The sequence below is a fragment of the Cajanus cajan genome, chromosome 3, assembly GCF_000230855.2.
Source record: "Cajanus cajan strain Asha chromosome 3, NIPB_CcT2T_4, whole genome shotgun sequence".
Lineage (NCBI taxonomy): Eukaryota > Viridiplantae > Streptophyta > Magnoliopsida > Fabales > Fabaceae > Cajanus > Cajanus cajan.
In genome coordinates this window covers 69,782,679-69,806,887 of record NC_138519.1, presented here as the reverse complement: position 1 = coordinate 69,806,887, position 24,209 = coordinate 69,782,679, and the positions used below count along the sequence as shown (strand labels likewise).

General features: G+C 37.0%; 1 protein-coding gene across 1 annotated transcript; it reads left to right on the top strand.

Annotated features, from left to right (window-relative positions):
- Window positions 1-7,792: 7,792 nt before the first annotated feature.
- On the top strand, window positions 7,793-11,809 carry LOC145956436 (uncharacterized). The gene has a single exon (XM_083072033.1). It carries the CDS (start codon window positions 7,793-7,795, stop codon window positions 11,807-11,809), a length of 4,017 nt encoding a protein of 1,338 aa, XP_082928159.1.
- Window positions 11,810-24,209: the final 12,400 nt, after the last annotated feature.

Sequence of the window (24,209 nt, the reverse complement as noted above, 5' to 3'; positions counted from 1 at the left end):
TTAACGTCTTAAACTTTAAAATTAACTAGTAATTAGTATTTTTTTACAAGATTAACTAGTAACTAATAAGTATCCGTGAAACGTGTTTCTTTATAAAAATATGGAAAAATAAATTGAAAAAAATATTATACAAAATTAACTTAATTAATTAGTAATTATTTTAATGACAATATATATAAAGATAAAATAATATAAATTTATAAAATCTTAATGTTTTTTAATGAATAAAAATGTTTAACCATGATTTACAAATTAATATTGACCGAATCACTAAATCAGTCTTGAAATTATAATGTCTGATTAAATTGATCTTAAAATTTAATAAAACAATAAAATCGTTCCTGAAATTATGAATTGCCAATTAATCTAGTTTTAAAATTGTAAATTAGTAGTTAATTTAATTTCTAAAATTCTAATGTTTGGTTATATTGATTCTTAAAGTTCAAAAATAATGAAACAAGTTTTTAAATTTTAAATCTTTGATTAATCTAAATAACTTATTAAGGTTCTTATTTTGCTTTAAATAACTTACATTATAATAAACTCACACTTTTATAAATTTTTATTTATATTTTACTTTTTAATAATTTAAAAAATTAATGTTATTATTATAATTAAATATTAAATTAATTAAATATAATAAACAATATTTTAACATAAAAATTAATAATAAAATTTGCACAATTAATTTAATACGTATAAAAAATATTAAATATTAAAAGAAAAGAAATTACATAACCATGATAAATATATAATTGTGATGGGTGACTAATTTTTAATTCATAAGTGATAAAGGATTGATGATGCATATTTGTTTTTCTATTTGTGGGAATGATTTGTGTTCTAAGTAATGTTGTTTAGTCATTGCTTATTTTTAAGCAATTTCTTATGTCATGTCATTACACTCGAATGCACATTACTATTAAACATTGTTGTTTATTAGTAAGATATGTAACAATATATCAAGGTCCCTACATTTAACAATTTAACTACTCACAAAAAAAATATAAAACATCTGCCTAAGGTTAACATACAAATAGTTCATGAAAAATACATGTAATAATATAGATATATACATAAGGATACAACCAACCAAAAGGTAATTGTTCTTAAATGAAACTACAACTTATCTTGTGCACATATATTTATATATAGTAAAGAAAAAATTAGAAATGTAACCTAAGTTGTCGATCATCTACAAAATATATAAAACGGTAGCACCTAGCTATGCCACCATCCAACATGGTTCTCAACTTGACACTTATCTTCAACTTCTCCCTACCTTACTCTCATATAAATATGATCATCACAATCCAACTACAAAAAAATATTTAAGGGTAAGCTAGTATTCAAAGAACAAAACATATCAAGTATAGAAGTAGCAACAACTATACTACCAATCCACATGGAAATCACACAACATAACACCTCCACATGGCTTACAACCTTAACAAGCACCTCAATAGGACATTCAATGATCTTAAAAAGGTAAATAACATAAGCATATCACCTTATATCAACTTACACCACAACCAAGCAATTTGACAACAAAAAAAAACACATAGCACATGAGCATCGCCATAACCAACACATCATATACATAACACCTCAAATATATTCATCGTCTAAGATTCAACTACGAAGATCTCTTACAAAAAAGATGAGCAGTCTAAGAAGTTTGACCCTACCGAACCAACATGATTTTCATACACCTGTTGGATAAACAACCAATTTGGATACCAATCCATAACATGACTTTTCGGATTTCACCACTTAAACTATAAATTATATTATTACTATCAGGGTAGAGCAACTTAGGTGTGAGTTTACCATGACATTAGCTTGCATAACTAAGCCACCTATAGGATTAGCATGCCGATTACCCTCCAAATACTACACCCTTATAGTACTTAGTTAAGGATTCTAGCTTTTGACCTTGTACCTTACTCAAATTAGTCAACATTGATCACTTGTAATTAGTATGGCTCGACTTGATCCCCATACTATGGTAACTTATAGATGGTATGCCTTGACCTTACCGACATTCCGCATCAACTAAGGTCTTAGAGGATACACATCTATCCACTTTGAGAGTCAACCACTCAAGAAGGGTTTTTAATAATTGAGCTCGTAGAACACCACAACAATATCCTCACAATGAGATATCCAACTTTCTAAAACATACTTTCCTTTAATCCTAAGTTAATCAACACAACATGTCATAATGCCTTAAGTATTCTCAACACCATCGCCTCACCAAAACAACAATAGCATCATCTATATACATTATCTCATATCAATGTATAAAGAACAAACAACATATATCAATATACATGTATTACATTTAACTAACATATACATGTTCACCATTTTATCAAGAAAACAATAAAATTTCATAAGGTAACTCACACCCGATGCCATCCTCCCCGAGCCCAATGCCATTGAGGCATCGAGCTCTCAGGCTACCTCACGTCTGACACCACTTAACCTACACTTGGCGTGAATGAGGCAGCGAACCTCCGTTGCAATCATGCTTGGCATGGCTAAATCCATGCCTAAACCCATTTTAGGTGGAGAGCCTCTACTTAACTCACGTTTGACATCACTAAATTGGTGTCTGATGTTGTCTAAGTAGAGAGTTTTTATCTTGGTTACGTTGGGCATCACTCAACTTGGTCTTGACATCACCAAGTTTAAGGCATTTCTCTCTCATCATGTTCAACGCCATTCAATCCATACCTAAGGTGATCAAGTTGAAGAGTTTACCTCTAACTCATGTTTGACATTACCAACCCCACGTCTGGTGTCATTGAGGCAAAGAGCCTCTAACTTATGTCATGCTTGGCGCCTTGAAGTTGCGCATGATGCAATGGTGAAATCTACGTTCAACAAAATCATGAATTGGCCAAAAACACCTAAAACTTCGAAGTATCCAAGCATGCAACATGTAACAACATATATAGGCATTTCAAATAACCTAAATCCAACATCATAACCAACATGCAACCCCCAATTTGATTATAAATCAAAATTTTCACTTTAACACATCTCATGAACAACAAAAAACCAACTTTAACATTAAATTCTTAAAATTTACCAACATCAACACAATTTGTGGAAATCAATCAACATGCAACTCAACCAATTCAAACATAGGATTTGAGCTTTTCTTACCTCAAAATCTTGAGAATCAAAGAAGAAAAGAGGAAGAAGAAGATGGGTTCTGAGCTAACTTCAAAAAGCTCCATACCACACTGCACCCACTACAATTCTTAGCTTCAACAACTTTGAATCGTCAATCAGTTATTCAATTATGAACTTCTACAACTCTTGGAAAGATAGAAAGAAGAAAAAGAATATCAAAATTCCTAAGTTCTTCTCTCTACTATCTCTCTAAGATTTCTTTAAAAAATGAATTTATAAAGTTTAAGTCATTAAAAAAAAAACTTATATACCTTTTCCTCAAAGTCAAACTAGACTTCTACCTAGAAAAATCCCTAAAAGCCTAAAACTCATAAGAATTACTTAATTCTTAGAGTTTCTCATTTAACTGTTAGTATCATCTACCATGAGAGGGATGAATTGACATGTTAAATACAACTAAAAACACACATGTTACCATGTCATAAAGATGAATACTGAAAAAAAAATAAGAGGAAAAATCATTAAATATTATATAAAATGATGGAATATTAGTTTGTAATGTTGATTGAATATTTAAATATTATGTTACCATGTTATAAAGATGAATACCTAAAAGAAATTAAAAAAAAAAAAACTTAAATATCATATAAAACGATAGGGTATTAGTTCGTAATGTTGATTGAATATTTAAATATATTTAATGTTATAGAATATTTAAATATTATATTTAATGTTGACTAAATATTGAAAAGATAGTATTTATATGATATTTAAGTAATGAAACATGCACGAGAGAAAAGACTTAAAAATTAAGCATGTGTGTTCAATTATGTATTTTTTAACTAATGTTAGAAAGTCCGAATTTTTCCATTAAATAATGCATATTTTTTATAATTTGATTTTAATGGTATGTGTGGGTTAAGAATTTTAGAACCGTAAAAAATTTGAAATTTTTAAAATTTAAATTATTTTAATTATTTTTAAATGTTTTTATTTGAATAAATCAATTCAAAATTTTAAAATTTTAAATTCTTAATTTGAATATGATAATTTAATTTTTATCATGGTACAATTGATTTTAAATATATATATATATATATATTAAGATTAAATTTATAAAAATAAATATTAAATAATTTTTAAATATGAATAATTTTAAAAATCAATATTAGATAATATTTAATAATTTAAAAATATTTTAAATATTTAATAATGAAGTGATAGGAGAGAAATAAAAGATATATAGGTGAGATCAGAAAAAAATAAAAAATTTTAATTTTTAATTTTTCTAGGAGAATTTAAAATTCTATTATTTTAAAAAAATTTATAAATACTTAAATTAATTTCAATTTTTTTTATAAATTTTTCATTCAAATAAAATATTTTATCTTCAAATATTTAAAATTTTTCAAATGAAAAATAAATTAGCCCATTTAAATCTAATATCAATGATGAAGACCTATTAAAGGAGTACAACTAATGCATGTTTTATGCGTCAAAAGTTCACATATTTTATTTTATTTTTTAAATTACGTCAAATGGCACATAGAGGGATAAGCTATGAGAGTAGCTTTGGGAGAGACTTGGATATCCATTCCCTCTTAACGCAAATCCAAACAAACTATTAATAGATTAGATATATTTTTTTATTTAGACTTTTGTTTTTTTAGAAATATATGTATTTGGACTTTTGTTAGCTCTGTCATTTATATTCGACTTAAGCCTCTTTCAATAGTATGTTTGTTGGGAACTTGTTGGAGTGATTTGTTTTAGCTTATCTTTGGACCCTTATTAATGAACATTTATTATATTTAATGTTGGTTGAATATTAAAAAAATTGAGTATAAAATTATGGAAGATAACTTTTTTCATACATTTGAATAACTAATTCTGAAAAAAAACTAATATTGATTTATGAAATTATTGAAAATTAAATTTTCATATATTTTATATAATTAAATGAGAAATAAATTTAAATTGATCTCATCTTTCATAAACTTGATTTTAAGAATTAATGTGGTGAAATTTCCTCAATAGATAGATAAGAAGACTAATACAAAATTAATAGGTAAGGATTGACGAGTTTTTTTCTAAAATAATAAAAACAATTATCTTACCCAGTTAAACTTGTTAGCAATTTATTTATCCAAATGGTATTGATTATTGTTCATGGTCAGAATTCTGAACTCCATGCTTTTGAAGATTTTTTTTATTTAAAAAATGATTGTTTAAAATAATAATTTAAATTTTATTATTTATATAATTAAATTAAATATTTTATTATTACAATAAAATAAAATTTGTATATAAATTAATAAAAAATAATAAATAATATTATGTTTATATATTTATTTAAATATGTAAATTTGTGTTAATAATTTTTAATATTAATATGATAAAATTATTTTGAATATAAATTTTTTTTAATAAACTAATTTAATTATTAATAAATATTAAGGTTTATTAAAATTTATAGTTAATTATTTATTTAAAATTAAAGTTTTAATATTTTAATAAAAAAATGATTTATTTATACGAAAATTAAAAAAATCACTAACAATGTTTCAAATCAATAACAATAAAAATATTATTTAAATTTTTTTTTATAATTTCATAATTAATTTTTATCAATAAAAATTAATATTTAATAGAACATAATATATTTTCTGAATTATGATTTAAATTATATATATATATATATATATATATATATATATATCTACATAATATTATTTATTAATTTTATTAATATTAATAACAAAAAATTTCTTAAAATATTAAAAATTTTAATTTTAAAAAAATTAACTATACATTTTAATACACATTAATATTTAATATTAATTAACTTATTTTATTTAAATAAAATTTTTATTCATAATTATTTTATCATATTAATATTAAAAATTATTTAAAAAATTTACAAATTTAAATAAATATATAAATATAATTATTTATTGTTTATTATTAATTTTATATGCAAATTTTATTTTATTTTAATAACAAAATTTTTAATTTTAATTATATAATTAACTAAAATTTTAAATTATTATTTAAAAAATTCTTTTTTTAAAAAAAATATTAAAAAATCGAAATTCAACTTCCCCGTATCCGAATTTCGAGAGGGAGATTCACTAATTTTTAGAATTACGAAGGTTCGACTTCCCAAAAACTGAATTCTAACTATAAACAATAATCAGTATCGTTTAGGTAAATAAATTACTGACCAGTTCAATTGGGTAAAATATATTTTTTATTATTTCAGAAAGAAAAAAAATTCAAGGACATGGGCTTAGGGAAGGAAATAAACAATCATTATTCCATCAATGTTTCAGTCATTTCTATATATCATATGATGTGATAACTATGAATGTATCATGTATGCCTAGTTATTGTGTCAATTTTCTCTTTTAACAATATTAGATAACAATAGCTAATAATATAAGAACTAAAATTGATTTTTAAGATTTTTAAGTATCATTTTGCAACTTTTTTTTTAATTTCAAGAATCTATTTGACAAATCATTAAAATTTTAGAAACTAAATTAATTTACAATTTTAAAGACTATAATCTATTTGACTGACCATTACAATTTTAGAAACTAAATTTGTGATTCACGATCAGTTATTACTTTATCATATTTAATTTTTTTTTATTGAAAAAACATTAAAAATGATAGGATATCGGTTAGTAATTTGATTGAATATTTAATGTAGAATATTGAAATATTAAATTTATGTTTTTTTAATATTAAAAAATTAAATCAAATAAAATATTTAAATATGCTACATTAAAAATTAATATTCAACCATATTTATAATTTAAATATTTAAGGTGATGTGGTAAAGGTTTGCCAACTAAAATTTTGGACTGGTCTGGGGATTAAAAATATTATTTGGTTTAGTTTTAAGTGGAGAGTGGGAATTTTTAAAGGAGTATAATGTCATTTGGTATAAAACCTCACACGATATCTGTTGACTTAAATTTTTATGGAGTTTGTGTGGAAAGGACATCTATAGGATAGAAAATGGCAAAAAGAATCGATACTAGATTGATTCATTAGGTTGTTAATAAAGAAAAATAATAATAATTGTGAAAACATTAAATTTTGAACTGATGTGTTGATAGAAGGAATGGTTTGACGAATTTATTCCCTATAGTATTTGTACTAGTAGGGTTATTCAGCCACCTGGCTCCGACACCCAATCGGCACCCAAGTGGCCGAACCAGGTGGCCGATTAGCCACCACATGATCCATAGATCCAGATTTCCACTAATGAAAAGTTAAGGACTCCCCCTAATTAGGGATTAAGAGTTAATCATACCAATAAGCCGATTAGAGGCACATTACCTAATCCGGTAGTCCTGTTGCAGGGCCCATGGGAATCCGGGCCCATAAATGTCAGTATAAATAGCTCATGTCACGAGGTAACGTCACTGTTCATTAATTGCTATCGATATTTGTACTTTGTCCTGACTTGAGCGTCGGAGTGCCTTTTGCAGGTGCATCCGCCCTCACCGGAATATTCGATCGGAACTCTCGTTCGGCCCACCAAATACGAGAAGATTACTAGTGTGCCCCTCAGACAGGTACATTTTGGCGCCCACCGTGGGGCCGAACCGAGAAAGACTTGAAGACTTAACAAGACTATGACGAAGACAAGGAGAATGAACACGGAAAATCACCAAACCGAGGAAGAGCATGTTCAAGTTGAGGACGAAACTGATCTCACCGAGACCGTGCGCTTGCTCAAGCAGGAGATGGCTGCAATGAAACAGCAGCGAGAGAAGGATGCAAAGGAACTTTCGGCTTTGAGAGCCGAAAATGAGGCGTTAAAGAGTCAAGACTCCTCATGGAAACCTACCCAGCCTACTAACACTCAAACACACGGATCTTACCAATCCCATGACATCCATACCTCGGCTATCCATGCCTCGGCTGCGGCACCACAAAAATTTCAATCGGCCCTGCCTACAGTTGGACGTCCCACCGATGTAGCAACAGTGGGATCACACCGACATCCTTTTACACCTTCTATCATGCAGTTGCCTTTAATGGATAATTGGAAATCGCTGCCGATTGATAAATATGATGGTACTTCGGATCCTGACGAACATCTTGATGTTTTTCTTACGCAGGTAACATTAAGCACAACGGACGATGCTGCTCTGTGTCGGATTTTTCCCACATCGTTAAAAGGCCGAGCTTTGAGCTGGTTCACTCGGCTTCCCTCCAACTCTATTGACTCGTTCAACACCCTATCTTCTCAGTTCACGGTTCAATTTGCAACGAGTCGGCCTCACAATTTGACATCTCTGTCGTTGGTTAGTCTTCGGCAGGATAAGAAGGAAACTCTCCGGGCTTTCATGGATCGTTTTAACAAAACCGCTTTAGAAATTCGGGATCTTAATCCCGCAGTGGCACTCCATCATCTGACGATAGCTTTGAAGCCCGGGCCATTCGTCAATAGCCTGTGCAAAAAACCCCCTTCAGACATGAATGAACTTCGAAGACGAGCCGATAAATATATGCAGATGGAGGAGTTGGCTGAGTTCCGAAATCAAGCCCGAGCTGAACCATCGGGAAAGTCTGACAAGCCAGTAGAACCATCTTATCGGGGGCGAAATAAGGAGATAACTCTTCGTGACCGACCAACGCAGGGTCCGAAATACACTCATTATACTCCCCTCAATGCAAGCCGAGCTGCGGTGCTTGAACAAGCCCTAGCATCAGAGGTGTTGGCCGTCCCAAAAAGAGCTGCCACGCCACCGCGCGCCGATACTAGCAAATCTTGTCGGTATCACCGCAATAGGGGGCACTCTACCGAGGAGTGTGCGGCCCTCCGAGACAGAATCGAGGATTTAATCAAGCAAGGCCAGCTTCATAATTTCGTTGATCGGCCCGATTCGCATCGATCGCGCCAGTATCAACCTAGACACGACCGACCTCGACAAGACCGGACTGATAGACCTCGCCACGACCGAAGCCGGTCACGCGAAAGGAAAGATGAGCCTACAGCTTCCCATAGGCGAGTCATCAACACCATCGCCGGGGGGTTTGCCGGTGGAGGCTCAACTTCTTCGGCACAAAAGAGGCATTTGCGCACCGTTCGTTCGGTCAATTCGGTCGATAGACAACCCGTTCGGAGGTTACCAGCAATAACATTCACTGATGCTGATTTTCAAGGAATTGACCCCGTGCAAGATGATCCAATGGTAATTAGTGTTGAAATCCACAACTGCATAGTGAAGAAAACGTTGGTGGATCAGGGTAGTTCGGCCGACATTTTGTACTGGAACACCTTTAAGCAGTTGGGCATCTCGGAAAAGGAACTCGTTCCATACGACGACCCTCTAGTTGGTTTCTCGGGAGAAAGAGTCAGCACTAAGGGATACATTAAGCTTTTCACTCGTTTCTGTGTTGACGAGCAGGAATACAAGGAAATCCAAGTGAAGTACATAGTAGTACATGCTAACACTTCCTACAATATTCTTCTGGGTCGGCCATCGTTGAATATGTTGGGAGCTATTGTCTCAACGCCGCACCTAGCAATGAAGTTCCCATCTGACAAAGGCAAAATTCTCACAATACATGCTGATCAGAAGGCTGCCCGAGAGTGTTACTTTGCCAGTTTGCGAGTAACTCCTGTGGAAGAAAAGCAATCAAAGTCAAGGAGAGTTCATGTGGTAAACCCTCCAGTATCAGATAAATCCCAGACATGGGATTTAGATCCAAGAATGAATGAAGATGAACGGATGGAAGCAGTCGAGGAGAAGGTGGCAATCCAGGTCGGCCAGGGACCTCTGCAAGTTACATACTTGGGGGCGGGATTGCATGAGGCAGATCGCCACGCACTGAGCAAGGTTATTCAGAAAAATAAAGATCTTTTTGCTTGGGTACCCTCGGATATGCCAGGTATAGATCCAAAGGTTATGTGTCACAAATTGTCTGTTTGTCGGGAGGCTAGACCGATAGCACAACGGAAGAGGAAGATGGGTACCGAAAGGAAACAACCGGTCGAAACAGAAGTGGCCAAACTACTTGAAGTAGAGTTCATCCGGGAAATACAATATACTACATGGCTTGCAAATGTAGTTATGGTCAAGAAGACGAGTGGGAAATGGCGAATGTGCACGGATTACACAAATTTGAACAAAGCCTGCCCAAAGGATGCCTACCCATTGCCCAATATCGATCGACTAGTTGATGGTGCCTCGGGGCATAACATGTTGACATTTCTTGATGCCTATTCAGGATACAATCAGATTCAAATGCATCCACAAGATGAGGAGAAGACTGCATTCATTACTGATTCGGCTAACTATTGTTATCAGGTAATGCCCTTCGGACTCAAGAATGCCGGCGCCACATATCAGCGACTCATGAATAAAATATTTCAAAATCAAATCGGCAAGAATATGGAGGTTTATGTGGACGATATGGTTGTTAAGTCAAATGACCTTCATAATCATATCTCGGACTTAATTGAGATTTTCCACCAGGTTCGACGACACGACATGCGGCTCAATCCGGAAAAGTGTGTCTTCGGGGTAGCAAGCGGCAAGTTTCTCGGCTTCATGCTTTCGACTAGGGGTATTGAAGCCAACCCTGACAAGTGCCGAGCAATAATCGACATGAGAAGTCCCCATAATGTTAAAGAAGTGCAACGACTGGCTGGCCGTCTCACTGCATTATCAAGGTTTCTTCCATGCCTCACAGAGGTGGCCAAACCAATATTGGGGTTGTTGAGAAAATCTAACAAATTCGCATGGACCGAAGAGTGTGAAACGGCTTTTCAAACATTAAAGTTGTGTCTCGGAACGCCTCCAATCCTCTCAAAGCCCGATCCCTTATCGGCCATCATAATATACATGTGCGTTTCAAATGAGGCCATCAGTTCGGTCTTGGTCCAAGAGAGGGACACACAACTACCTATTTATTTCATTAGTCGCATGCTGCAAGAAGCGGAAACTAGATATCAGTTGCTGGAAAAAGTAGCACTCGGACTTGTTCATACAGCTCGAAGGCTTCGGCAATACTTCCAGGGGCACAAGATTGTAGTTCGGACAGATTGCCCCATTGCTAAAGTCCTGCGGAAACCTGAACTGGCGGGACGAATGATGGCGTGGTCCATCGAGCTCTCAGAATTCGACATATCATTCGAACCGCGCGGGCCGATTAAGTCGCAACACTGGGCTGAATTCGTCAATGAGCTACATCCCAACGGTCACTTTCAAAGCGACCAATGGACAATGCATGTGGACGGCTCTTCAAACAATACAGGCAGCGGGGCAGGAATAATACTCGAAGGGCCGATGGGGGTAATCCTTGAACAATCCATGCATTTCGGATTTCGAGCCTCTAACAACCAGGCCGAGTACGAGGCACTTTTAGCGGGACTAAGACTGGCAGGTGACATTGGGGTCCGAAGATTGGTTTGTTGGACAGACTCCCAGATCGTATCGGAACAAGTTAATAATCATTTCCAGGTGAAAGATCCAAATTTGCTACGTTACTATCACCTATTCCATAACATGTGCTCCAACTTCGAGGAAGTTCAAGTACGACACACGCCGAGAGAAAACAATGAACGAGCCGACAAACTAGCCCGATTGGCAAGCAGTGCTCGGAAACCAGGCCAGCTCAGAACCACTCTACATTTTTGAGTTACCTACCCCGAGCATAGCCACAGCTGAAAACTTAGCAGTGGAAGAATCAAGTTCGGCGGCATCCAATGCAACCTGGATAACGGAACTTCTTGAATTCATTCTTCACGGCAAAGAACCGGTCGAGCCATCGTCTGCCAAAAATTTACGAGCCCAAGCTGCTAGATACTCTGTCATCGGGGGTGAATTGTATAGAAGGGGTTTCTCAACCCCATTGCTGAAATGCCTAGACTCGGCGCAGGCCGATTATGTGATGAGAGAAATTCACCAAGGCATATGTGGGTCACATTCTGGCGGACGGACTCTTGCGGTGAAAGTCTTAAGGGCAGGTTATTATTGGCCAACTCTCAAGAGTGATTGCGCACAATTTGTTAAGCGATGCATTCAATGTCAAAAACATGGCAACCTAATCCATGCATCGGCAGAACAGCTGCATAGCATCAGCTCCCCTTGGCCATTTGCTTTATGGGGGATGGACTTACTCGGTCCGTTTCCTATAGCCAAGGGCCAATGCAAATTTTTGTTAGTTGCCATAGACTACTTTACAAAGTGGATCGAGGCCGAACCGTTAGCAACGATCACAGCTGGTATGGTGCAGAAGTTTTTGTGGAAGAACATTGTCACGCGCTTTGGTATACCATATGCCATTGTAACCGACAATGGTCTCCAATTCACAGATCAAAAGTTGAACAAGTTCATCCAAGACTTAGGCATACGGCATCGATTCACATCGGTTGAACATCCTCAATCGAACGGACAAGCCGAGGCGGCAAATAAAGTCATCTTAACAGAGTTGAAAAAGCGCCTGGGAGATTCTAAGGGCGCCTGGGCCGAAGAACTAGTAGAAGTTTTATGGGCTTATAGATGTACGCCTCAATCCACAACAAAGGAAACACCGTTCCGATTGACATACGGTACTGAGGCCATGATTCCAGTGGAAGTAGGTGAACCTTCCTTCCGCCGTTTACATTTTGATGAAGCAGGCAACGATGCATCTCTTCGGGTTGAAGTTGATGTCATAGACGAGATCCGAGACAAGGCGCGTATAATGGCGGAAGCATGCAAGCAAAGAATGACCCGGCGCTTCAACTCCACCCTTTCGAAGCGATGTTTCAAGGAGGGTGACCTAGTATGGCGTGTACAAGGATCGGCAAGGCGCAACCCCCGCGAAGGAAAATTGGCAGCTAACTGGGACGGCCCATTCAGAATCCGTCACACTCTAGATAATGGTGCCTACAAGCTTGAGGAGCTTTCGGGAAAGATCATCCCAAGAACGTGGAACTCAACTCACTTGAAGGCTTATTTTAGTTAGCAATTTTCTGTGTAAAGATCGTGATCCATGTATACATACAGAGTGCACTCTTTTCCTTGATCGGTCTTTTCTCCTCTTAGAAAAAAGTGAAAAGAGGTTTTGGCCGACAAGGTTTTTAACGAGGCACATATCAATGAAATGAAAGTTCCAGCTCAGTCTTATCATTCGTTACTTAAAGTTGCACTCGAAAAAGGGCTTCCCTCCCGAGTAACCAACTCGGCCAAGGATGTACCTTCAAATCTCACTCAAGGTTTCCCTCCCGAGTAACCAACTCGGCCAAGGATGTACCTTCAAATCTCACTCAAGGTTTCCCTCCCGAGTAACCAACTCGGCCAAGGATGTACCTTCAAAACTCACTCAAGGTTTCCCTCCCGAGTAACCAACTCAGCCAAGGATGTACCTTCAAAACTCACTCAAGGTTTCCCTCCCGAGTAACCAACTCGGCCAAGGATGTACCTTCAAATCTCACTCAAGGTTTCCCTCCCGAGTAACCAACTCGGCCAAGGATGTACCTTCAAATCTCACTCAAGGTTTCCCTCCCGAGTAACCAACTCGGCCAAGGATGTACCTTCTAAAAAAGTTTTAATCCCGAATGAAGTCGTTCGGTCTTGACTCAAAAGGCTCCAATTCCGAATGACTTCATTCGGTTTTGACCTAAAAAGCTCCAATTCCGAATGACTTCATTCAGTTTTAACTCAAAAGGCATTAACTCCGAATGACTCCATTCGGTTTTGCCTCAAAAGGCTCCAATTCCGAATGACTTCGTTCGGTTTTGACCTAAAAAGCTCCAGTTCCGAATGACTTCATTCAGTTTAAATTCAAAAAGGCATCAACTCCGAATGACTCCAATCGGTTTTGCCTCAAAAGGCTCCAATTCCGAATGACTTCGTTCGGTTTTGACCTAAAAAGCTCCAGTTCCGAATGACTTCATTCAGTTTAAATTCAAAAAGGCATCAACTCCGAATGACTCCATTAGGTTTTGACACGAAAGGCTCCAATTTCGAATGACTTCATTCGGTTTTGACCTAAAAAGCTCCAATTCCGAATGACCTCACTCAGTTTTAACTCAAAAGATATCAACTCCGAATCAATCCATTCGGTTATGATTCAGGCAACAATTCCGTGTGACTCCGTTCGGCCTTAATTAAAAAAGGTCTTGATCCCGAAGAACCCTTTCGGTTTTTGTCCAAAAGCAATCAAGTCCGAATGACTCCACTCGGTTCAGTTCAATCAAATCCGAGGGAACTCTCCCAGTTTTTCATGACCAAACGAACCCATTCGGCCTTGATTCAAAGAACAAATAATTCCTAAAGAGTCCATTCGGTTTTAACTCGTTTAAGCGGACCTTGTTCGGTTTTAGTAAAAGACCAACTTTAGATTGATTCTCATTAGGACGGCGGTATTTAACTTACGGTTCTACGTGAACTCCGGATTCAACAATTCAACAATACGCCAGATACTTACGAAATGCAAGTAAAAAGTCAGCTTTCATTACTTGGAGCAAAAATACAAAAAAGGCTCTATCGGCCTATTAAATCCTACACTATTCATATTCTACGAAGTACAAAAAGGCAGTCACTCATCAGGGTGAGTGGGGGCACCCTCCTGAGTTTCGGGCTCGTCCTCTTGCTCGTGGGTCGACCCTTCTTGATCATCCTCGGCTTCATCGTCCGAAGCACCTTGCGCCTCTTCCCCCTCGGGAGTATCATCCGGTCCATCACTATCAGGCATAGCTCCCGCAGGCATTTCGGCAAACGACATCAAAGACCCTTGGTAAAAGTCCTTGGTCATGTCAAACTCAAAGTCCTCGCGAAAACGGCTGAAGTACTTTGCTTGTCGAATGGCGTGGCGAAATCCGGCCTCATGCTGCGCCACAATTTGATCCTTCGCCGACTCCTTAACCCTCTCCAGCTCGGCCTGTGCCTCTTCGGCTAGACGCTTCCCCTCGTTCTCTGCTTTCTGAAGGTCCAGCCGAAGAGTATCATTATTACGCCTTTGAACGTCTAGCTCAGCGGCAAGTTGGCGGTTCGTAGCTAGGGCCCCTTGGGTTGTAGCACGGGCTTCGGCCACCGCTCTATCGGCCTCTTCCAACCTCTGCCTCATCTGCACCAATTCACCTATCGGCCCCATGGCAAGTTGGTTCACCAATGCGAGAGACCGAGACTGCAATTCGCAATAATATTTCCACTTGGACGTGGCGTCCATCTGACTCAATAATTCCCGGCCCTGCTCCGAGAAGCCCTCCGGCCGAACGAGTGAATCGGCAGACACACCTTCACCCCAAAAGGCCCTAGACATCAACCCCGGAGGGACGCAAATTACCGTTCCGCCTGGTGAAGACACGGTTTGTTTCGACTTTTTGGTTTTCTCAGGCCTCTCTTCGGCAACCTTTCTCTTATGTCTTTCTTCGGCCACTTCCTTCCCTTTCTTCCCTTTTTTGTGCTTGCGGGTCGGTGAAGGAGGAGCCCGGTTGTCTTGTTCTGGCCGAGGCGATGGAGCAACTGATGAACTACCCATAACTCCGGAAGCTTTCACCTGGTGCACCCGACTGGCAAGGAGGTCACGAATGTTGAACTCGTTTGCACCACTCTTCACCATGATTCCTGCACGAATAACCAAGTGAACATCAATATGAATTTAGCTTAAGTCTGAAACTAGAAAGTCACTTACCTATCAAATCATAATCCCATCGGGATGACTCGACCAAGTTAATTAGCGACCTCGTCGGCAAACGCCGAGGAAGTTGAAGCAAAAATTGGACGTTTTGTCGCTCTTCGGCTGTGAGAAGCTCATCCGGCACTACATCATATGGCCGAGGGGCACGTGTCCAGTACAACGGAAACAAACTCCTGTCGTCCACACCAAAGAAGAAACGACGTCCATTCGGCCGGATGGCCACTCGGAAGAACCCAGCCTTGAAGTTCTTATAGGACGACGTAAAGCTATCCAGAAGTTGCCGAGTCCCCACTCGATTAAGAGATACCCACTTTGCCAAGTCTGACAGCCGACACGAATAAAAGTAAAGAAAAAGCAAGGGAGAAGGTCTAATATTTACACATCGGCATAGATGTTTGAACCCTTGAAGCTGGGCCCAGCTATTCGGATGAAGCTGGGTCGGCGCCACATTCAAAACCCGAAGAACTCCCATTGTAAACTCATCAAAGGGCAGCGTCACTTTCAAATCTCTCAAAAGGCAGTCATATATATAGAAAGACGCCATCCTCTCGGCCTGCTTGTCTAAGTAGACCGTGTTGGGATCGGGGAACGCATTGTTTCGGCACGCTCGAACCCCAATCGGGTATGGTTCCTCTTTCGCATCAAAATGTAAACACTTCGTGTAATCCAATAGGTTGGTAATCATTGTGGTATCTCGGTAACGCGAGTAGTATGAAGTCACCTCTCCATTCACCCATTCATACCCCGGCACTTCGGAAGGCCCATATCTTTGTCGATTTGAGGCACGCCTAGTCCTAATTGGCTCCCCCTCACTTCCACTGGTCGAGGCCCCTTCGGATGCGCTCATAATCTCAGTAGATCGTCCATCTTCGTTCGGCGAATGTCCCGAATCACTGGATGATGACCCCTCGGATGATGATGACCGAACCTCACTAGCCAAAGAGCTTTCAGATGAAGTAGTCATAAAAGCAGACTTACCAAGACTGCGAATTCACAACGGTCACTCGGCGCGCAGTTCAATCTTCAAACTTGCTCGGACAACACGATTCGGCTGAGAGCGATATGTGTAAAAGGCCCCACCACTCATCGCTATATATAGCAAAGAAACAAGGCGGGAAAATTTCAAAAATTCGAAAAAGTATAACTGCCTAATTTTCAAGATCCAACGCTAGAGATCATCCCAACCTTTCAACTGCCCCATCACTTAACCTCACATCTATACCCTTGCAAAAGGTCTCCCTTTCACAAGGCTAGGGGGCAAGTGTACTAGTAGGGTTATTCGGCCACCTGGCTCCGACACCCAATCGGCACCCGAGTGGCCGAACCAGGTGGCCGATTAGCCACCACATGATCCATAGATCCAGATTTCCACTAATGAAAAGTTAAGGACTCCCCCTAATTAGGGATTAAGAGTTAATCATACCAATAAGCCGATTAGAGGCACATTACCTAATCCGGTAATCCTGTTGCAGGGCCCATGGGAATCCGGGCTCATAAATGTCAGTATAAATAGCTCATGTCACGAGGTAACGTCACTGTTCATTAATTGCTATCGATATTTGTGCTTTGTCCTGACTTGAGCGTCGGAGTGCCTTTTGCAGGTGCATCCCCCCTCACCGGAATATTCGATCGGAACTCTCGTTCGGCCCACCAAATACGAGAAGATTACTAGTGTGCCCCTCAGACAGGTACAGTATCTTTCATAGCATTTCTAACGAAAAACATGTTTTAGGTATGGGACCTTAATTGGTGTTCAGGTATATGGTATATATAATATATTGGAGAAGGAAATTTTTGGTTTGGAAATAAAATGTCGTGAGTTTTATGAAGTTGTCAAAATCAAATTCCTTATACCAAGATTGGATGATTGGTCGTGGCCGGTGTTTTATAGTTTGGGTTAGTTGTAATATTGGGCTTTATGAGAGGGTTAGGAGAATGTTAGTCGAGAAAATAAGAGTTATCGGTTAATTTTTTTTTTTTTGCCCTTCAGATCTCTAAGTTTAGGCAGAGAGGTTCTTGTGTGTGTGGGAAAACTCTGTTTTGTGTGCGCAAGGATCAGAAGGCATTGGTATAGGCATAGTGTTCCTGGGAATTCTTCTTCTCTTTTTTTTCTTCTTCCTTTCATTGCTTTAGAAGCTCGAAATCGAGGTAAGAGAAATTAGATTCAACTGTCATATGAGTTGTTTGATTATTTATTTTTCTAGAAAGCTTAATCTTTGTTAAGAATCATTGAAATTCGTGACTGAGTTTAAATTGTCTCATGTTGAAATTAGGGTTTGGATTTCTTGAAAAATGGGGGAAATTTAGGGTGATAGATGATTGAATGTTGATACATGTTCCTTTTTCCTTGAATTTTGAATTGTATGTTGTTAGAATTGGAAGATTTTAGGGTTGATGCATGGATTATTGCATAAGTTTAGAGGATTTGGAGGTTCGGTGGTGTTCATAGTTGTTGGGGATGTTCTTCATTGATATTGAAAATTTTGAGTTTTGAGGTTGAGTGTGAGTTTTCACGTTGAGCATGAGAATTGAGAAGTGTTTCTGGAAGATTGAGGTCGAGCTTGAGTTTCATGCTTAACATGAGGGACGAATGTGCCTTTGGGTGGTTGAGACTGAGCATGAGATTACACACTTAGCGTAGGGACTTAATCAATTTTTTTTTTCTTTTCTAATTGAGTTGATTGTTTACTTGATGGATGAGTTAGGTGATGACCACTTGTTGTTGGAGTTGTCTTGCGACTAAATGATAATGAATATGTTGTATGTAGGGTGATGATAATAAACATTGATATGCTATATTTGTATAATTGAAATGGTAATGAGCATTGATATGCTTTGTATGATTGATATGCTATTATTTATTTTTAGTTCAGGTGTTATGCATTGGTATGTTATACATGATTGTGTGATTTGATCTTTATATGCATTGACCCGGGATAATGTGTATAGAAGATGTATGTTGAGATGTTGATGCTAAAAATGTTGCAGACATTAAAATATGTTGATTGACTTAGGATTAAAGGAGAATGTGTTATTTAGAAAGTTGAAGATCTCATATAAGGAATCTTGTTTTGATGTTCTGAAAGACCAATTTTTGAAAACCTTCCTTGAATAGGTGTAAAACTCTTGGAATAGATTTTATTGAGTCTCATCTAGGTCCTTAATCAATGTGGAGTGAAGTATGAAGTTAAGGGCTACAACCCTTAACTGATTATTGGAAAGGTTGCATGGTTCTTTGTATATAGTCAGTAAACTAACTCCACATGTGAGTTGATAATGCATGCCAAATTCATGGTATGCCTATACCCAACTATAATTTTTCTGATAGTGAAATTAGGCTTTCCTAGTGTAAGTGACGACACTCGATAAATGAAAAGAGAGATTGGTATCCCATTTTAACTATGATCGAGCAGACACATTTTAGTGTGAAAAAGATTAGGTTGGTTCGATAGAGTCAAGTCATTTAGACTACTCAGGTGTATTATGAGATCTTCATAGGTGAATATGTAACGATGCATTAGTTGAGGTGTATGCATATGGTGTGTTGTTGATTGGTATGTTCATATGCATTGGTTGAACATTTTATTGTATGATAATTACTTGGTGTGAGTTTGACTACTTGGTGTGTAGCTTTCAAACTAGTTGTTATTTTAAGTATTGTTGTATGATGTGAACCTTGTGGTGTTGTTGGTTTGAAGGTTTACATATGGGTGAATAATATAGATTTTTTATTCTTACAGGTGTATGTTTTTGAAATATAACTTACCCTTATATGTTTTCCATGTGGTATGGACTACGATGATAATGATTTTCATGGGAGCAAGGCAAGGTTAGCTGTAGAGAGCCAGTGAAGCTATCAGTGGGCCATGTTTTGATTGGCAATGTAGTCAATGACTACTTTTGGAGTTGTTTAGTTGTGCTTGACCAACACCTTTATGGAGAAGATCTTTGGAGTTCTTGGATGCATAGATGAGATGAAGTTAGTTTATGCAGTGTACATGCTTATTGGAGATGCAGGGTACTGATGGAGGGGCACCCATCAGATGCTTGAGAGTAGAGGTGTGTCAATTGACTGAGAGTGCTTTAGGAAAGTCTTTTTGGAGAAGTACTTCCTGAATAATGTTAGATATACTAAGGAGGTGAGATTTATGGGTTTTACTAAGGGAATATGATTGTTTTCGAGTATGCTACGGAGTTCGAGCATCTGGCTCTTTTCCACTCTCAAGCTATATTTGAGGCTTAAAGATGTAGGAAGTTTGCTAAGTGATTGAGGCATGAATTGAAGCGTATGGTGGTCCTTATATCCATCATGGAGTTACCGACCTTAGTTGAGAAGGCGAAGACTATTGGGAGATTGGAGGGTTGTGGTGGTGGCAAAGTTGTCAAGACTCAAGAGGGACCATCTAGGTCTAGGAAGGGAAGCTAACAGAGGAGACCTTATGATAGACCTTATCAGCAACAAGGGGTACTATCACTAGGAGACTTCAAACTTCTACTCCTCAGGGTGGAGCTTAGGCAATTAGATGCTATAGATGTGGAGGAGCTCACCTAGCGAGAGATTTTTCTCATTCTAAGAATGTTTACTACAAATGTGGTAAGTTGAGTCACATTTCTACAAATTTCCTAGCAAGGCCTATTCAAGCAAGCAGTGCACCTAGGCCAGTTATGCTTACAATTGTAGGGAGGGTGTTAATGCTAACTAGTGCGGAGGCTTCCATTTCATCAAACTTGGTGAAAAGGAAGGGCAAGGTAGCTGGTAAGGATGTGATATTTTTGTTTGATTAAGGAGCAACACACTCCTTCATTTTTGTTGATTGTATGGAGGTTGGGTTTGGTTGTGTCTTCTTGCTTGTTGATTTATTTATTTCTACTTTAGTTGTTATATATGTTGTGACATTAGATATGTGTGTGAGATGCCCAATAGAGGTATTTGGTATAATGTTTAAGGTGAACTTAATTTGTTTGCCTATGACGAAGATTGACAAAATCTTAGGGATGGATTGATTGTCTGTCAATCACATACTTATAGATTGTGCTCAAAGAGGGTTGGTGTTTCCCCAAGTAGATGATGATGTGTTAGTTTCAATTAGTCAAGCTAAAAAATTGTTGAGGGGAAGAACTAAGTGCTTCATTTTGCTAGTTACTATGAGTGTAGAGTCATAAAACTTGATCAATGAGATTGAGGTGGTGAAGGATTTCTCGAAGGTGTTTTCGGATGAGATGCATGGGTTACCTCCTATTAGGGATGTGGAGTTTAGTATTGATCTGGTGTTAAGTGTAGAACTAGTATCAATAGCCTCTACAGGATGGTTCCAACTAAGTTGGTAGAATTGAAGAAATAGGTAAAGGAGATATTGGAGAAACAGATGGTGAGGCCAAGTATGTCTCCGTGGGGTGCTCCAATGTTGTTGGTTAAGAAGAAAGACAGTGGTCCTCAATTGAGTGTGGACTACCAGTAACTAAATAAGTTGACTATCAAGAACAAATATCTACTTCCTAGGATAAATGACTTGATGGATCAACTTAAGGGAGCATCCGTGTTTTCAAAGATAGATATGATATTGGTTATCACCAAATAAGGGTGAAGGATAGTGACATACTAAAGACTGCTTTTAGGACTAGTTATGGTCATTATGAGTATGTTGTGATGCCCTTTGGTGTTACCAATGCTCTAGTGGTGTTCATGGATTACATGAATAGGATCTTTCAACCTTTCTTGGATAGGTTTATGGTGGTGTTCATAGATGACATCGTTATTTATTCAAGAACCTTGGAGGATCATTGTGAGCATTTGAGGTAAGTTTTGAAGGTGCTGAGAGAGAAACAATTGTATGCAAAACTATCAAAGTGTGACTTTTGGCTGAGTGAGGAGATGCTTTTGGGCCATGTAATCTTAGTTAAGGGGATTGTAGTGGATCAAACTAAAGTGGAGGTAGTTTTGTAGTGGGAGCATCCGAGGACTGCTACAAATATTAGGAGCTTTGTGGATTTGGCAGGCTACTATAAGAGGTTCATTGAGGGATTTTCCAAGATAGTGATGCCTCTAACCTAGTTTATTAGAAAGGATCAACTTTTTATTTGGACCGATACTTGTGAGAAGAGCTTTCAAGAGCTGAAGAGGAGGTTGACTACTTCTCATGTTTTGGTATTGTCAGACACTAGTAAACCCTTTAACATGTATTGTGATGATTCTTACCAGGGACTGGGCTATGTGTTGATGCATTCAAGAAGAGTAGTTACATATGTTTCAAGGCAAGACTCATGAGAGGAATTACTCGACTCATGACTTGAAGTTAACGATGATTTTTTGCCTTGAAGATATGGAGTCATTATCGATATGGTGCGAGGTTCAATGTCTTTAGTGATCACAAGAGCTTGAAGTACTTGTTTGATTAAAAAGAGTTGAACATGAGACAAAAAAGGTGGATGGAGTTCTGGAAGGACTATAACTTCCAGTTGATGTATCATCCTAGGAAGCTAAATGTGGTAGCTAATGCTTTGAGTCAAAAATTCATTCACATGTTTGCTTTGATGGTGAAAGACTTGGAATTGGTGGATAGATTTAGAGTTCTAAACCTTGATGTGGAACTAACTCAAGACCACATTAACTGTGAGATGACTACTATAACTAATGAGTTCTTGAGACAGATTGGAGTAAAGCAATTGCAAAGTCTTGAATTGTTGAGAATTTTGGGATTGGTAGGCATGGAGAAAACAAGTGGTTTTGAGTTGGGAGGTGATAGGACTTTGAGGTTCAAGGGCTGAATTTGCTTAGCTCAAAATTTTGAGATAAGGAAAGTTGTTTTGGAAGAAAGACACAAGAGTCTTTTTAACATACATTCTGGTATGACTAAGATGTATTAAGATATCAAGAGAAGTTTTTGGTGGCCTGATATGAAGAGGGAGGTGGCTGAGTATGTTGTAGCTTATCTGGCTTATTATAGCTTATGGAAATTCCCAAGTGGAAGTTGGATAGCATCACGATGGACTTCATTACTGGGTTTCCTAGATCCACTAGGAATAGGGATATTATTTGAGTGATTATTGATAGGTTGACTAAATGTGCACATTTTCTTCCAATCAACAAGAAGTGGTCCTTGGAAACGCTTACATAGTTGTATATTAGGGAGATAGTATGGTTGCATGGTGTACCTTTTATTATTATCTCTGACAGGGATCTGATGTTCACTTCTAAGTTCTTGTAGAGTTTACATTAAGCTTTAGGAACATGATTGACATTGAGTTCTACCTATCACCCATAGACAAATGGACAATCGAAAAGGATGATTCAGTCGTTAGAGGACTTGTTGAGAGCTTGCATACTATGCTCATTAATGTAAATTCAGTGAAACTCAATTATGCTCTAAATTTTGGTGTTACTACTCTAAATTTGCATAAACTTTCAGCAGTCACAATTTAGCCTTCATTAGCAATAATTAAATTCAATTATCGTCGTCTTTAAATTAGTTTGGAAATTCTTAATTAGCCCATAATGTTGGAACATCGTTAATAGTAGTACCTAGTAGACAAATCGTGGATTTTGTCATAATGCTCATAAATCTTCTCTTCGCTTTATTGGATTATTAGGAGACAAAAATACATTTTTTCGTCCCTTATATTATTTATTAGTGTCAATTTAATCTCACTTTAATTAATTGAATCAATTTAGTCCCACATCTTTAAAATGTATCTTAATGTTTGATTTTTCATTTTTTTAATTTAAATACTTAACAGATTTAACATGTGTCATGCTATTATGTCACGTGTCATACTGTTATGCCACGTGTCATGTGTCATATCATCATGCCACGTGTCATGATGTCCAGCCATGTGGCATGAAACGTGTCATATCCGTTAAATATTTAAACGGATGAAACGGAAAATCAAACATTGAGATACATTTTAAAAATGTGAGACTAAATTGATTCAATTAATTAAAATGAGACTAAGGGACGAAAAGTATATTTTTATCTTTATTAGGACAAGTTTTTATGTTTGCTTCGTTGAATTATAAAAAATCTACGCACCTTTAGCATTGTGGACTAATTAAAGAAAAAAAAACTCAACAATGCATGGCATCTCCTTTATCACTCTGGGTCTAGTATCTTTAATGGTATTTTATTTAATAGTGTGCAATATGATTTCATTTACTTCCTAGACTTGATTAAGATTAGCTCGTAAGTAATAAGCAGAATTAGCGTTATTTATTTGTTTTTTTAATAATTGTATATATTAATATCCTTGAATTATTGAAAAGAGATCCTTGTAGCTGCTCATAAAAGAATGAAAACATGTCATCTTTTTGGCCTAAAACAGTCCAAAATATATATATGTTCATTAAAAAGTGGTCAAATCCCATATAATCTTGTATAGTATATATGATTTATATTGGTTAATGCGCAAGCATCAACA

Coding starts and splice junctions, on each gene's coding strand:
- LOC145956436 (XM_083072033.1), top strand. CDS start 7,793: ATGACGAAGACAAGGAGAATGAACACGGAAAATCACCAAACCGAGGAA.